A 15432-nucleotide genomic window follows, 5' to 3' on the forward strand; every position below is an offset into this window, starting at 1 on the left:
TATCTTTAATGCCACCTCTTGTACTTTTCACTTGAGAAGAAACAAATATTCTTCTTTCAAACCACTGCCACTAGCTGCATTCAACATTTACAGTATTGTTTTTTACAATATGATTTTTTTTTTTTTCAACAGTAGCTGAGGAATAGTGTAATGTAGCTATAACAATAACTGTCTGATGATTATTTTTCAAAGAGCTTCATATAAGGGAAAACATTTAATCAGATAGTGGCTTTTCATTAGATGACCAAAGTACCAAAGTGGTAAGGTAAGAGTAAGGCCAATTTTGAGGCTGTAAGTTAAGCTGATATTAAACTGGGAGGATTTATATGCTTGTGGTTGACAGGCATGACAGACACAGTGGTGTATACCATAATTTAAAATTAGAAATAATCTAAAACGGACATGTAATCACTAAAAAGACAGGTCAGTCTATGTACTTCAGTGATGTTAGGGTGATGTGAAACAGCAACCCTGAGGCCCCCAAGGTCTCTGACCTGAGAACTAGGACAGAGAATCTAAGTTTACAGATTTCTGCTTCTAAAATGTTAGGGGGCAGTAAAAATTGTCTAAATCAATCAGCAGAGACAAAAATATGGTGACCTCAGTCCTCAATGTGGGTCACTCTTAATTCTCTCAACATCAAGCGGTAAAATACACGTTCACTGTTCAAACATGGCAACCCAAGATCCACGTCGTCATTTCCGAAGTTGCAGAAGAGGGTTCGCACGGTTTTCTGCCTTGTGTCGCCCGATTATCAACAGAGATCAGGAATCGGTGCTCAGCATTGGCTGTCCCGCCGGACGGTCTTCAGTAATAACCGTCCGTAGAAACTGCCATGACGGCTCTGAACTCGAGGGAAGCGCCTGGTGAAAAGTTGTAGTTTGCTGCTGTGTGGGGTCGTAGTGAGCGACGGGACGTTTGGAGACACCGTTCCCTGCCATCTGAGGGGGGCGGAGCTGCACGCTACACCAAAATGGCAACCCCCTATGTCACTGATGAATCTGGTAAGGCTTATGCATGTGCCAGACCTTTGTCTATTTGAAACAAAATCCTCTTCATTAAACACAGCAACCACAGCCGAGGCCATGTCCCTGTTTTCTCTTCTGCGCTATCGATTGTCAGCAGTAACACGGTTAACGACGTTGTTGATTCATGTGTTTTGTTTTTGCAGCTAGCTAGCTAGCTAGCTAATGCAAGTCTTAGCTGAAACGGCTAACGTCGTACTCTCCTCTGCTGCTAGTTAGCCTGTAGCTATCGCACTTCATTAGTTATCGATGTGAAAATAGTCTGAGAGAAATAACGTCACTGCTGATTTGAACATGCTTCTTATGTGACTTACTAACTTTACGTTTATCAGTGTTTAGCAAAATCACTTTTTTCTATAACGACGTAACAGTTGCTACATTAGCTAGCTAACGTTACTTAGCTATTTCTGTTGTAATTATGAATGGCTAGCGAGTCAATGTGATGGTAATGGCTCTGACAAACAACCATCATCATATTTTTATTCATAGGACGAATTACTGTGCTAATTTTTCGGGGTTTATGTGGTTTCTGAGAAAAGAGAAATCCACTTATTATCTAGCAATGTGAGTTATAATTGTCAGGCAGGCACAGACATGCAGTGTACGGCAACAGTGTATGGCTAAACATATCCACAACACCAACCTGACATTAATGGCTGTTTAACCACTATCCTTCAAATTAAACGCCTGACAAATTATGGTATCAGATCACGTTCATGTATGCATTCAAGTGAATGGTTCTTTAGTGTTAAATAAATGTTCATGTGGACCAAAAAGATGCAGCTGTGGGCTCTGACATTGTAGTTTAGTTGTTTGATTACCTGTGGACATTTATTTAGTTGATACATGGTTTTCCTTAACATAAGTGCAAATCAACGTAAACAGACAGTAATATTAATGTTGAACATTTAAATGTAAGTTAAACAGTTGTGTCTCATATCTTGTTATCATTAAATTGTTGTGTTATCAGATGTAAAAGAAACCCCAACATGATATCAGCAGTACATATAGGCCACCCTGCTCTCTAAATATCGGCACTGGCCATTGAAAAATCCGCATTGGTCGACCTCGAGTCTACAGGACTGAAGAGGTAAAACTGTTGTGGATGTTTCAAGAAAGAAAACAAGGATTTAAAAAAAAAAAAAAAAATCAGAGAAATTAGCAGAATAGTGTAACAAAATTCATAATTTTCTCCTTCCTATCTTGTGACCTGTTCAAGGGGTTGACCTGAAGCTGTCAGCCTGTGTGTAGTGTGACAACAGATGGTTGACATCATCTTGTGATGCATATCGTCATACTGCCCACCTTTGCTGTATAAACATATTGCAATAACCATAAATTCTTTGATAAATGTTCATTTTATATCAGTGTATGTCCAGGTTCTATTACACAACGCTTTTTCGTTCCTGTGCCTTAATGTGATGTAAGTTTTTAGGTTTTAGATAACTATAATGATTGAATGTGAAACTGTATGTGTGTGTTCACAAGTAGATGCACATTACCACACACACACACACACACTCACACACACACACACACACACACACACACACTCACACACGCATGCTTGGTGAACAGCTTGTCACACTCGTGATGGGTGGATGGATTTTTAGGAAGCTCTGTGGCTTTCTTTGGGTTTCTGCCAGACATTGTTCAAAGCTTAAAACTCAGCGTGCACAGCGACATCTGCTGGTTATAAAAACTTACAGCAGCTCTTCAGGAATGAGTCCAAATCACTGACTCCTTGCTTTTTTTTTTTTTTTTACAATTTCTGTCTTGTGTACAGCACAATTCAAGAAGCCTTTGTGTTGATTATTAAATCAGTAATAGTCTTGTTCAGGAGTGCTACAGTAAATATGTTCAAAAGCTCGAGTAAAACAATTAATAAATGTGTTGTTAGTGAGCGCTGAGCTGTTTGTTGTGATGAACAGTGACAGCCAGCCCACAGTTGACAGGATGAATTAAAGGTCTGCTGGCTGAAGATTTCAGTACTCTCTAAAATGTTGCACCTGTTGCTCTTCAGGAAAATACATTGCTGCCACTCAGCGACCAGATGGAACATGGAGGAAGCCGAGGCGGGTGAAGGACGGTTATGTCCCACAGGAAGAAGTACCAGTGTAAGTGCAGCTATACACAGAACCTATAAATCATCTTGTAGTGAAAGTAATGTCAGATTGCAACAAGTGTGGATGCTCAGTTACATGAGAATGGGCCTGATATTCATTAGAAATGTGCTTTGAGCAAAGTGGAAAATCGTTTTTTCTCACTTCAGCTTCATCTTGTGTTTCTGTTTCTTGTCCTTTTAGTTATGAAAACAAATATGTGAAGTTTTTCAAAAGCAAACCCGACCTGCCACCCGGCATGAACCCGTCCGAGGCAGCTCAGCCGAAGCAGCAGCAAAAGATTCCGGGTTGTGGCGACGAGTCAGCCGGTCTCTCAAAGTCCGCTAAGCGCAACATGAAACGCAAAGAAAAACGAAAACAGCAGCAGCACCAGGGCCAGGATGGGGATGCGGATGCGGACGTGGACTTGGTGAGCGATGCCATCGAGAGTGTGTCCATTTCAGAGGGCGGCGAGTCTTCAAACAAGACGTCTGCGGCGGCGGTTTCTGTCTCGTCTCCCGACGATTCCTCGGCAGCTGAAAAGGCCAAGAAGATCAAAAACCTGAAAAAGAAGCTGCGACAAATTGAGGAGTTGCAGCAGAAAGTGGACTCAGGGGAAATAAAAGAACCAACAAAGGATCAGTCAGAAAAGCTGGGTCGGGCGCTGGCCTTACAAAAGGAGTTACAGCAGCTGGAGCGTGATTCTTGAAGCAATAAAGGAAACAGAAGAGTCAGACGGACTAAACAGACAAACATACTGAAACGGGGGAAGGGACCTTTGCAGCTTCGTGGTCATAGCTTCCATAAACACATTGTACCTATTTGATATTCATCATGAACTTCGGAGGTGAGCGCAGTCCCAGCGCCTTTCAGGCAGAGAACGAGAGGACGTCCACAGCAGGCGCCGCATCTTCAGAACTGACCCGCCTGTTTTCTAGACCCACATCTCTAACGTTTAGACTCCTGCTCGCAGACTCGCCTCGCGCTGGCCCGCCTGCTCATTTCTAAATATCTTTTAAAGACATCGTTGTGAACTGTTTGTGAGTGTCCGTCTTTTCCATTTTGTACCTTTCATGGCATCAGGTATAACTAACACATAAAGTGGATGAAATCTTTTCTGTTTAAGAGAATATAGTTTGTTGACCTGTCTTCTTAAAGAATTAAAGCACCTACAAGGACCCTTCATTTTGTCTTGATTTGCATAGCGATGAGGCACTCTGTGTGTCTGTGGTTATGTGGAGTGATAACGTAACTCCAACAACTGACAGATTCGTTTGCTCAGTCACAGTTAAACCACAGACATACCCGTCTGGGAGGAAGAGGACAAATTCAGGATCGTTTGAATCCTTTAAAATCCTGCACATCTGTTGAATTACAGACCGAGGCTGACTCATGTTTCCTCCCTCGTTCTCACTCGCTTTTTGCTCTTTGGTCGGTTCTTTTTCTTTTTGCTGATTCTGCCCCAGTGTCAGCAATAACCGTAAAATATGACGTCAAAAATCAAATTCTCTCCTCCTGCTTCCTTTTAACTGGCTCCCTGCAAAACAGGAAACAGGAAAATGTAACCAGAGACTCTCCAGTAATTGTCTGATTTTGTGGGGAATCACACCCGTTTACAGCCATTAATAATCTCAGTATATCACTCGTCTGATGGTCTTGTCTGTTGACGTGGCTCATGCAGAGGCACCTGTATTAAACTGGGACTGTTTCGTAACCAGTGAAAAACTCCTTGTAGCTGCTTTAACACAGTGTTTTTGTCAGTGATTGGATGGCGTCTTGTAGTGACACTAATGCTGAGGCACCGTCTATACAGTCATTACGTTAATTAAAACTACATGCTGCACACAGTGTTTATCTCATATTGCTTTTTGGTGGCACAGTGAGTGCTCTGAGTGACCTGAATAATCATTTTAGAGGGCAGGATGTAAGTTCTCAGAAGAACAAATCAATATTTTGGCGTCACTGGATATTTTGGAAGCGAGTTACGCACTTGAGGTATATTGTATATTTTTCTAATTGTCAACAAATCCCCAAAACCAACAAAGAATTGATCCTACCAACACATACTGTGTTTGCAGCTGAAGCCTGATCTTGTTCCTCTGTGCCACAGAGCTCCACTGTTGTTCATAAACTATTAAAAGCACATTAATGAGCCACGCTGTCGCACCGGGTGACACGTCCCTTTGTTGTGATGAACTCTGTAGTCACTTAGAGTTGATCCCACGCTCCTCCTGCTGCTGTGAACACTCACCAGGACACCAAATATGTATTAATCCGCATCTGAAGATACTCCCCATAAAGACTCTACTCACTCCTGTTTGAGTGATGTTTGTTGCAGTGCCCAGCTGTTTTAGAGAATGACTGAAAAAGAAATTAAACTTTTATGGCCTTTTATGAAAGAAACATGTTTCTAGTAATAGACAAATAACAGTAAATAGACAATAAGACCAGAATAAAGCCTGACGTAAACTTTAATTTCAGTAGATGTCGTCTTTTCCACCCAATACATTTTTCACATCACAGATATTTCCTGTACTGTGTCTAACGCCTGTCTGTGTCTGAATCAAGCCAGTTTCTTGTAGGTGTAATAAAGAAAATAAGATTTTTTCATTTAAATTCCCTCCATTTATGTGAATTTGTACCATTTTTCTGAAACTGTGATGTTCAGCTTCTTTTAGCAATTAGTTAACATCAAGTGCACATTAAAAGAAAACAGGTGTGTTTTAATCAAGTGACAGTTTTGAGGAAATGTCACCTTTCCAGTGTGAACACAGCACATCGTCAGAGCCTGCTCATAATTAGTCTGGAATCGCAGCTTAAGGCGTCGTTCTGCTCCAACAAACAATCAACAGCTGTCAATAGTTAAGTTCAAGAAGGCGACGGAGGAAGGAGTGAGTGAGCCTGAGAGGCTGAACCCAGGGCAGGAAAGCACATGATAAAATGCCCTCCGCTGATGAGAAACCAGGGACTGTCCAGTGTTGTGATATTAAATCAAACTCCTGGTTAAATTAAGTAACTACGATCGTTTAGAGCGTGTCCGAGCCGAGTCTCTTCCTCTCTCCCCTCACTTTTTATGAGCCTTATTCCAGCGCGTTACAGCCGAGAAGGAGGCGTCCTCTGTCTGTCCAGGAGACGATTTGCAGCGATGGTTACATGGGGGCGTCATTGTTTTTCCTTGAATGGGCTCCTGCATTGTGAACAGTATAATTAGCTGTTGTCTCATGGAGGAAGTGCGGTTAGTTGTTTTCTTCATGGAGCTTGTAAACCATGAAGTGAAAGAATGTGAAGATTAATGTGGAATATTGTCTGACAAGTATGAATCATAAACAAGCAACAGCAGCTGTATTTCTGGCACATCTGTCACACCTTAATTAACGTCGTCTGGAAAATAATTCACCTTCAAAGTGCTGCAGCTTAATTAAATATCAAGAAAGTGGGCTTTTTTTCCCACCACAATGACATAACTGGACACAAGCCAGCACCTTTAAGAGATGGTGGGCAGAAACTGTGCTTCTTTAAAACAGTTAATAATGAATTTATTTGCTTCCTTTGACGTAAACAAAATTACTCTGAAGTTATTCTTAAACACATGAAGACAAATGGCTCTAAATGATGGTGCAAGGAGGCGTGATCATGCTGCTGGTGTCTGAAATATGTTTTGCTTTTCATCACATTCCTCGTAAAGGTTTATTATGTGGCTTTGAGGCAGGTCCTGAACAGACACTTGATGGTATAAAAACTGAATCCCTAAACTAAGACAGCAGCTCCAGCCCTGACGCAGGAAACCAGACGGACTAATGCTCACAGGATGGATGTAGATGAGGGAACCGCAGTCTGCGTCCACAGCTTGTTTATCAGTTGATACGGTCAACTCGCTGTGGTGGATCGAGCTGGGTGTGTTTTTAGATCCCCAGAAATGGAAAACGACCCCAACAGGAAGATGGAATGCAGGCTGGAGTTGATGGTGCTCCTTGTTTTTCTGACAGCTGCTTCGTCTGCTGCCCTGAGCAGAGAAGAATTCACTGAAGCGATGGTGAGAAAAGGCAGAAAGTAGAACTTAAATAACGTCCATCGTTTTGAGTCTTTGTGATGTTTTAATACTGAATTACAGCTGAGTGTTTCCCTGTTTACAGTTTAAAGCTTCTTAAAGTGACTGTCACTGACTGTGGAGTATTAGAATGAAATGAAATAGTTATGGTGCGTTTAGGGTCAACATAAAAGCTGTTAAATCCTACAAATCACTGTGATGTTGCTCGCTTCATTAGGACAGTTCAAATCACTGAAAATTGTCTGGGGATGATATTTTGGGTTGGAGATGAGATAAGCTGTGCTGCAGCTGATAACACCAACCATTCGCTCTGATAATATCAGTGCTGCTCAGGTCCTTGGTGTTCCATTCAGGGCACCAGAAACGGCCCTGTGATGGCGCTCGATGGCAAGTTTGTGTCCTGGAAAACAAATTCATGGATATTGCTGACGTCTTTCTACACTCCTCCATTCAGACACTGGGTTTATTTTACAGATTATAGTTATGAATTACTCAATTTTACAAGCAAAATACACAACCACATTACATAAAGCAGTTACAACAAACTCCATCATTACAACATTAAAGTACTGCTCACATGTAAATATGACAGTAATAATGATCCATCCTGTATGATGAGTACTTTTACTTTTATCCTTTAAGTACATTTTTTAGGTGATACTTAGTCGTACTTTTACCTATAAGTAACATTTTGAATGCATGGACTTGGAGTATTTTCATATTATAGTACTGATGCTTTTACTTTGGTAAAGGATCTGAATGCTTCTTCCGCCACTTTTACAATTAGTCTCTTTCTTTAGGCATATTTAAGGAAGTATGGCTACCTGCACATCCCACTGGGCAGTAATGGCCGAAGCCATTCCCCTGAGGAGACAGTGGAGGCCCTAAGGTGACTAACCTTCATCCATTTTAACAGGTTGTAAGAATAGATGAACATGTTTCTCTGTTTCTACCTTCACAGCGAGTTTGACTTTTCTTTGCATGTCAGAATCTTTCAGAAAGCAACAAACCTGCAAATATCAGGGAAAATAGATTCAGCCACACTGGCAATGATGAACAAACCTCGGTGTGGCCTGGAAGACTCTTTCAATAACAGATCTCTCAAATATCGCGTCATGGGTGGGTGACTGCATTCATACGACATATTCTGATTGTCACTGCAGTATTTCCTAAACGTGCCTAAAAACATCTGATGAAAAGTGACTAAATGTTTGATAATTGAGCAGGTTACTGGCGCAAGAAGATGCTGACGTACCGGATCTATAATTACACCCCTGACTTGGGTCAGGGAAAGACCCGTCTGGCCATCCAGAGTGCCTTCAAGTACTGGAGCGACGTTTCACCTTTGAGGTTCAAGGAGTTGCAGCGAGGAAGAGCAGACATCAAGATCTCCTTTCACAGAAGAGACAAGACGTGTCCAGTCCCCTTTGATGGGCGAGGTGGGCACAATAAAAACCCAGTTTGAGTTTTAAAATGTGACATTTCTTTTGAGGGAACAAAGGCAGGCGCAAATGAGACGTTCAGGTGTTTGATGAGAATTCTCGCTCTACCTTCAGGTCACGTCTTAGCCCACGCTGACGCCCCTGAGTCAGGCATTGTGCATTTTGACGACGATGAAGTGTGGACAGAGGGGAAGTCCTACGGCTCCAACCTGAGGATCGTTGCAGCCCATGAGATCGGCCACGCTCTCGGCCTGGGCCACTCACAGTACTACAATGCCCTGATGGGACCTGTGTACAACGGATACCACGCCGACTTCAAGCTGCATCCAGATGACATACAAGGGATCCAGGCTTTATACGGTGATGTCAGAAAAGCAGCACAGTGTCGGGATGTGTGCGACCTTTAAAGTATAACTCATGCAATGTGCAGTGTTGTTCCTTTGCAGGAAAGCCGGAGAAGACTCCTCCATCCAGAAATCCAAACACGTTTGTGCCAGGAGGAGTTGTTCCGGATCCTTGCAAGGCCACTCTGGATGCAGTAATGTTGGGTATTGAGGCCGATGCTGTCAGACTGCACTCAATATGAGAAGAAAATAAAACATGCCTCTGTATTTTGTATTCAGTTAACAAGAAGATGCATGTACATACAGCTTTGCCCCCCCCCCACTGTGTCCCTGCAGGTCCTTTGCGTAAGACATATGCCTTCAGTGGCCAGTACGTGTGGACGGTGTCCGACTCCGGCTACAACACTCCCATCCTGATCTCTGCGCTGTGGAAGGAGCTGCCAGGGAGCCTGAATGCAGCTGTTCACTCTCAGCGGACTGGCAAGTCCTATTTTCTGAAAGGTGGATTCATTTCATAGTTCTTGTAAAGTTCTCATGAGGATCTGATGCACAGTGCTGGCATGTGTAACACCTTTCACGTGGTCTTTAACAGAGGACAAAATATGGAGATACAGCAGCTTCAAACTCGACCACGGCTTCCCCAAACGCTTGGCGAATATCCCTGCTAACATCGACTCGGCCTTGTACTTCAATAAGAACAAAAAAATCATCTTTTTCAAAGTAAGCGCAAAAGATCGTATCGGCTTGGATTTATCTTGAGACGTATTTCTTGACAGTATCTCTTAACAAGCACTCCTTTTTTTAGGGCTCTGGATACTGGCAGTGGGATGAAATTGGCCCGACGGACTTCAGTTCATATCCCAAACCTATTGAACAACTGTTCCACGGGTCGCCCAGCAACACTGACGCTGCATTTACGTGGACAAACGATCGTATATACTTGTTTAAAGGCACCCAGTACTGGCGTGTGAACCAGAACCACCAGGCAGTGGAGAAGGCCTATCCCCTGAGCACCGCCACACGCTGGATGCACTGTGACGACTGAGCCACCAGAGGCCACCAGGGCTTCAACACAAACCTGATCCTGCACAGTGATTCAGTGTCATAACAGTGAGAGATGCTTGTTTATTTGGACCCTGAGAAAAAATTGTACATGCTGTGTATATCTCCTTTGTGAGGAATTAGAGCATTATTATATTATGGAATCAGTCTGCATGAAAACTGAATAAAGATTTTTTTTTCTTGAATGATTGAATGATTTTGGAAATTGAATTCAGAAATAGATGCTCAGTTTTGCTGCTACCACCTCACCACCATCAGCTTATAACGGCTAATGTTAGCTGTTGTGTGACTGCATTACTGAGTCACTTTATGACTTTATGAATATTTATATTTATTCCATTAGTGCCACTGTGTTTTGTCAAGCTATTATATTCCTTTTCTATCAGTGGACAGTGATTACATCATTGTCCAACACCCCACATTTTTCTCATGTATATTCTTAATCTAATGGCATATATGAGTTCATTGCATATAACAGATAGACTTGGACTTTAAGAGAACTGATGTAAACACACTGGATGCCGTTTTTGGAGAATAAAAGCTGCGTGAAACACAACAACTGGACTGTGAAACACAAAGCATCTGTGAGATAAATTGTTCAAAGGATGTGATGATGGTGAGTCTGATGTGTTTTCCTCTGTTGTCGTCATTCACAGGATGATCTCCAAGCATCTCTAATCACACCGTGTGCACATTCGTGATTATCTGACAAAGCAGGTTCAGGTGGATTGACGCCAGCGGTCCGGTGTTTGAGTGGTTTCCATGGGAGTGAACATTTCAAAGGAATGTTTAAGTGTCAGAATAACAAGGTATTTGGATGCTGCGTGTTCCCTCAGACTGTAAAGACAGGGGAGGCAGCAGTCAGAGGCACCATGGAGCCCGTCTCAAAGTCAAAGTCAATCAGAGTGTGTGTGATGGTGCTGACGCTGCTGGCCGAGGAGCCTGTTCCCATCTGACGCTCCTGGAGGCTCTTCAGATAACTCTGAAAGGTGAACAGGAAGAAAATACATTGCTGTTGCACTGACAGTTTAAAAAATCCTGCACAATCAGGCTATTTCTTATACAATTCAGATGAACTTTTATTGTCAAAATCTCTCAGCCACTAACCGGTGCCAGGACGTCCCCAGCGTAACGCTTCAGCAGCGGAGGCCTGCGTCGATGGTGCGTTTGAGGTCTTCTCCGCGACTCTCTATATCTGTGCTTCTTGGCGTGTTTCTTCTTTTTGTGTGCAGCTTGGAAGCAACAAAATGGGAAGAAAAAATAAAAGAAATCATGAGTATAGACAATCCCAAAAGGAGGGCACAGCCTGAGTTTGAATGCATCAGCAGGAGCACAATGAATTAAACTCACCTGCTGTGTGTGATACTCCTTTGGCAGTAAATGTCCATTGCACCAACACACCCATCAGACTCATAACAGGCCAAATCCCAGTGATCGCCCAGTTAAACCAGCAGAGTGGACGTGGGGCAACTTGACAAAGCATATCATACACCTGGTCCGGCAGCATAAACGTCCCCAGCAGGTAATCCACACACAGCATCACCGTGGTTGCTCCAAACACAGACGTGTGGATGATGGTGAACAGTTTCTGCCACTGAAGTGTGAAGACAGCAGTGACAATGCTGGCAGCCAGTACGGCACTGAGAGGCACCCACACTGGAGTGAGGCTGTGAAACTGTCCGGCAACCACCAGGACGGCGAGGGAGAGCAGGCTCCCCAGCTGGAGGCCGCACAGGACGAGTCCCATAGTGGACACCAGCATGGTCATCAGCCCGCAGAGCACACCCACGCCCAGGCCGATCCCAGCCTTCGTCTCCATGCCCAGCTGGGTGTCCAACATCGGCTCTTTGTGGTACAGCAGGAGCACGACCGCTGAGCTGAACATGAAGCCAGAGAAGAACATGACCATCTTGAAGCAGCGGTATCCTGAGAAGTGGAAGAAGAACAAGGTTACACCTGATTGCAAAGAGCCAAACTGACTTGCTAACTCTTACACAGTGTGCAAAACGCAATTATGTTCAGCCCTCAAAATGAAGCCATTGCATATTATCACAAGTTTTGATGCTTCTTATGAAATGAGTTGGTGATCCTCCTCATTTTAACTTCATTACCCCTGTGAGCAGCATTAATGATAATAACATATAACTATACTGAGTGTGTGTTAGAATAGTATTAATTATCGATTAATGTTATATAATGTTCAGCATTAAGGAGTTATTGTATTTTCATTTGTAGTTAGTGATTGAAATATCTTAGGTTTGGTGTCTTTACTGAAGAAAAAGGAAACTTCAGTCTTCAATAAATAAAATGTTTCCAGGGTGATTTTTACTACATTATTTGATAGTGACAGCGACATTGAAGACTGATGAGTGATTCAGTGATAAACATAACAGTGTTTTGATGTTTATGAGATTCTGTAAACTGTAACTCTACTGTAAAAATGAGCAATTTTAAAACAATGTAAACGTGTTCCTATTGGACGCTCAAGAGGAAAAGTACGTCCTGCTCTTGGTTTGGATGCAACATTCGCTCACATGCTTGTAGCACAAACTCTCAATGACCTCACAGGCTATAAATGCTCGGATGCTGAGGAACAGTTGCACACTTCAGTACTTTCACACGCTTTCCTGCAGAAGTTGATGGGTCACACATTTCTGGAACGCTTCCTTTTTACGAGTTAATTTGTTCCAGTATTCATGTCCAGCTTCAACATCTGTCATTAACTCTGTGAGGTCACTCTCTCCTCAGACCTCAGCCTCTCTCCTCCTTTGCCCACAGTAGAAAATTATATAAGAAAACACTGAAAATACCGTCTCTGCCTGCACAACTGAAGCTGCTCTTTCTCTTCAAATGATTAATCATTTACATCCATGAAAATCCTCACAGGCACTGCGAACACTGTGCCGGGAGCACAGACTTTGGCAGCGTGTGTGTTTGCATAATGTCACATGTTTTAGGTCCATAGGAGACACTACTCCGAATCACACTCACAGTTTGTCTCTATTGGATTTGTGTCCGGATTATTTGCTCAGTGAAAACAGAGGCAGGAATAAAGGTATGTCGATCTCAGCTTTTGCAGGATGTCAGACAGTGCAACAGGTGGCACTTCATCAATGCTGCCTGTGTCAAATGCAGACGCAAGACTACCCATCTGCCTCTGCCAGCTTTGTGCTCATCCACCCTAAACCCCTGGCAGCTTCCACACACCTGCCGCCGCGGGTTTAAGCCATCAGGTGAGCTAATGAAACATTCAGAATGAAGGCACTGACACAGTGGGGGCGTGACCAAACACTGTCTTTAACTCCTTTGCTGTATAATTTACTGTACATTCACATTTAATATAATCCCTGGCTTCATGAATACATACCAAAGAAGCAGTAGATGAGGCCGAATGAGAAGCAGACAGAGCAGACAATAGATGGGATGACTTCATACTTGATATTAATCTCAAGTGTGCATATGTCCACCTCAGCTAAGCCAACTCCTGGCTCCTCAGTAACATAGAGTGCCATCTTGGAGGATTATTGCTTCTATTGGTCTGGATGTGAATCCGCTTTGTTCATTGAAGGGGGGAAACTGGAGCGTCCTGCATGTGGCATCCAAGGAAAGAGGAAGTTCCTGAGCGAAGACTTTGTGCTAAACTGTTTCCTGTTGTGCACCTGCAAAAAGAGGAGAGTGTTTTCAGTGTTTTCCCTGGCAGCAGAAAGAATTGACTTGAGAGTTATTAATCATCAGGCGTTATGAACATCCTGGGAAGCAATCCTTCAAAATATTACTTTTATTCCATTTGAGACTCCATCATGCTTTCAGGTGTTGTTATTTAAGTGGATATATGAGAGGATATGGCCCGTTCCCATGTACAAACCCCTGTTTAGGAACCAGAGAGGAAACGGGGGATCCCTTCTGAGCTCTTTCCTGGTTCTTTTGTGCGAGAACAGGATACAGATGAGGAAATGACCCGGTGGCTTGGTGCCATCGTCACACAGGCTCATTGTTCTGAGCATGTGGTTAGGTACTCTGTTTAGTGAACAAGGCAACACAAACAGCTCGACAAAAATGCAAAATATTCTAACACCCAATGAAGACGGCAAGTGGTGGAAGAAGTACACAGATACTTTACTTCAGTAAAAAGTAAGAATCAAAAGTAAAAGTGCAAGAGTATTAGAATCAAAATAAAGTACTACAAGTACAAGCTTATTTTAACCTATTATAATACATCATAATGTATTAGTTGATTAAATGCTGTATTATTGATCTGAATATGAAAATAACTAGTAAATAAACTTTTCAAATAAATATAGTCTTGGAGTAAAAAGTACAATATTTGCCTCTAAATTGTAGTAGAATAAAAGCATAAAGTAGCTGAAAATTGAGGTACTTTTTATCTATTTATTCTCATTTATTTTTTACTCAGGGAGTGAAGGCATGAATCGTGTTTACACTCTCCTCTTATGTTGGCTCAGAGTACAACTGTCTAACAACAGTGTGTATTACCGTGAAGTCCTCATAAGCTGTTCAGGCAGATCTCATGGTCAGCAAATGGAATTAGAGGAGCTTTAGCAGGTGAGTGATCCACCTGTCTGTTCATGTCCTCTTGTAAAGGTGAGGGTAAAGCACAACAACACTTCCACTTTCTGCCAGGTTCTTGGTAAAAATTAGACTTAAAGCTCTGCTGAGGATAAAAGACCGCTGAGATAACTCCTTTTTTATTGGTTTGAAATGTTTTGTGTAACTCCGCATTATGAAAAATGAAATTTCTCTATCGTCACCTACAAGATCAAAGAATTTCCGAACAAAATCAGAGAGAAATAACCAACAAATCTCATGAAATGAAGAAATGTCTGTGGCCTACCTGGAGCGAGGCATATCGTCACAGAGCAAATGCTTGAACAGAGAAACGAAAAGGATCTTCAGCTGTAGCTGTGTCAAATTCCAGGAAAGCCAACAGGGAGAGAGCTGTCGGGAGTTTGTCAGGAGTCTGTGTGGTTCCCTCTGTGAGCTGTGGGAGAGACTGAGCGTCCGACCTGTGCTCATGTGAACAGCTGACGCCTGACTCTGAGACGGAGACCATCTGCTGCCAAGTCCAAGGCCGAGCCAGCTGAGAGCTCAGCTCTCACTACCCGTGATCCTCCCAGAGCCTCTGCTCCCTGCATCACCACTTCAGAGCTTTATTCCACTCAATGTGGCACTTTTAATTAAGGTTAAAGCCGAGGACCTCGTTTTGACCCCTAAAATGTCTTTTCTTTTGGGACTTCCCTAAAGAATCTCATTAAATATTTTCATCGTTTGATTATTATGATTATTCTAGGAAATATTATGACCGTAGAAGAACAAGCACATTGGAGAAGTTTGCCTTTAGAAAGCCCCAAACCCTTTCTTTAACCCTAACCTTTCTGGCAGAAAGGCCTG

At 42.7% G+C, this 15432-nt stretch overlaps 3 protein-coding genes across 3 annotated transcripts; 2 read left to right on the forward strand and 1 right to left on the reverse strand.

The window, feature by feature from the left end:
* The first annotated feature begins 694 nt into the window (after positions 1-694).
* On the forward strand, positions 695-5288 carry pym1 (PYM homolog 1, exon junction complex associated factor). Its single transcript, XM_070969502.1, has 3 exons — positions 695-1004; positions 3049-3142; positions 3332-5288. The coding sequence occupies exons 1-3, from the start codon at positions 974-976 to the stop codon at positions 3834-3836; spliced, it is 630 nt and encodes a 209-aa protein (XP_070825603.1). The 5' UTR covers positions 695-973; the 3' UTR covers positions 3837-5288.
* Positions 5289-7067: 1779 nt separating this feature from the next.
* LOC139335353 (matrix metalloproteinase-19-like) lies at positions 7068-10170 on the forward strand. Its single transcript, XM_070968911.1, has 9 exons — positions 7068-7160; positions 7976-8064; positions 8164-8294; positions 8402-8614; positions 8732-8977; positions 9064-9165; positions 9298-9462; positions 9554-9681; positions 9767-10170. Exons 1-9 carry the CDS (start codon positions 7068-7070, stop codon positions 10004-10006), a joined length of 1407 nt encoding a protein of 468 aa, XP_070825012.1. The 3' UTR covers positions 10007-10170.
* Positions 10171-10400: 230 nt separating this feature from the next.
* LOC139335179 (transmembrane protein 198-like) lies at positions 10401-15132 on the reverse strand. Its single transcript, XM_070968660.1, has 5 exons — positions 14876-15132; positions 13391-13682; positions 11374-11949; positions 11131-11255; positions 10401-11005 (listed from the first exon to the last, which is right to left on the reverse strand). The coding sequence occupies exons 2-5, from the start codon at positions 13533-13535 to the stop codon at positions 10856-10858; spliced, it is 996 nt and encodes a 331-aa protein (XP_070824761.1). The 5' UTR covers positions 13536-13682; positions 14876-15132; the 3' UTR covers positions 10401-10855.
* Between the last annotated feature and the right edge of the window lie 300 nt (positions 15133-15432).

The sequence above is a fragment of the Chaetodon trifascialis genome, chromosome 8 (assembly GCF_039877785.1).
Source record: "Chaetodon trifascialis isolate fChaTrf1 chromosome 8, fChaTrf1.hap1, whole genome shotgun sequence".
Lineage (NCBI taxonomy): Eukaryota > Metazoa > Chordata > Actinopteri > Chaetodontiformes > Chaetodontidae > Chaetodon > Chaetodon trifascialis.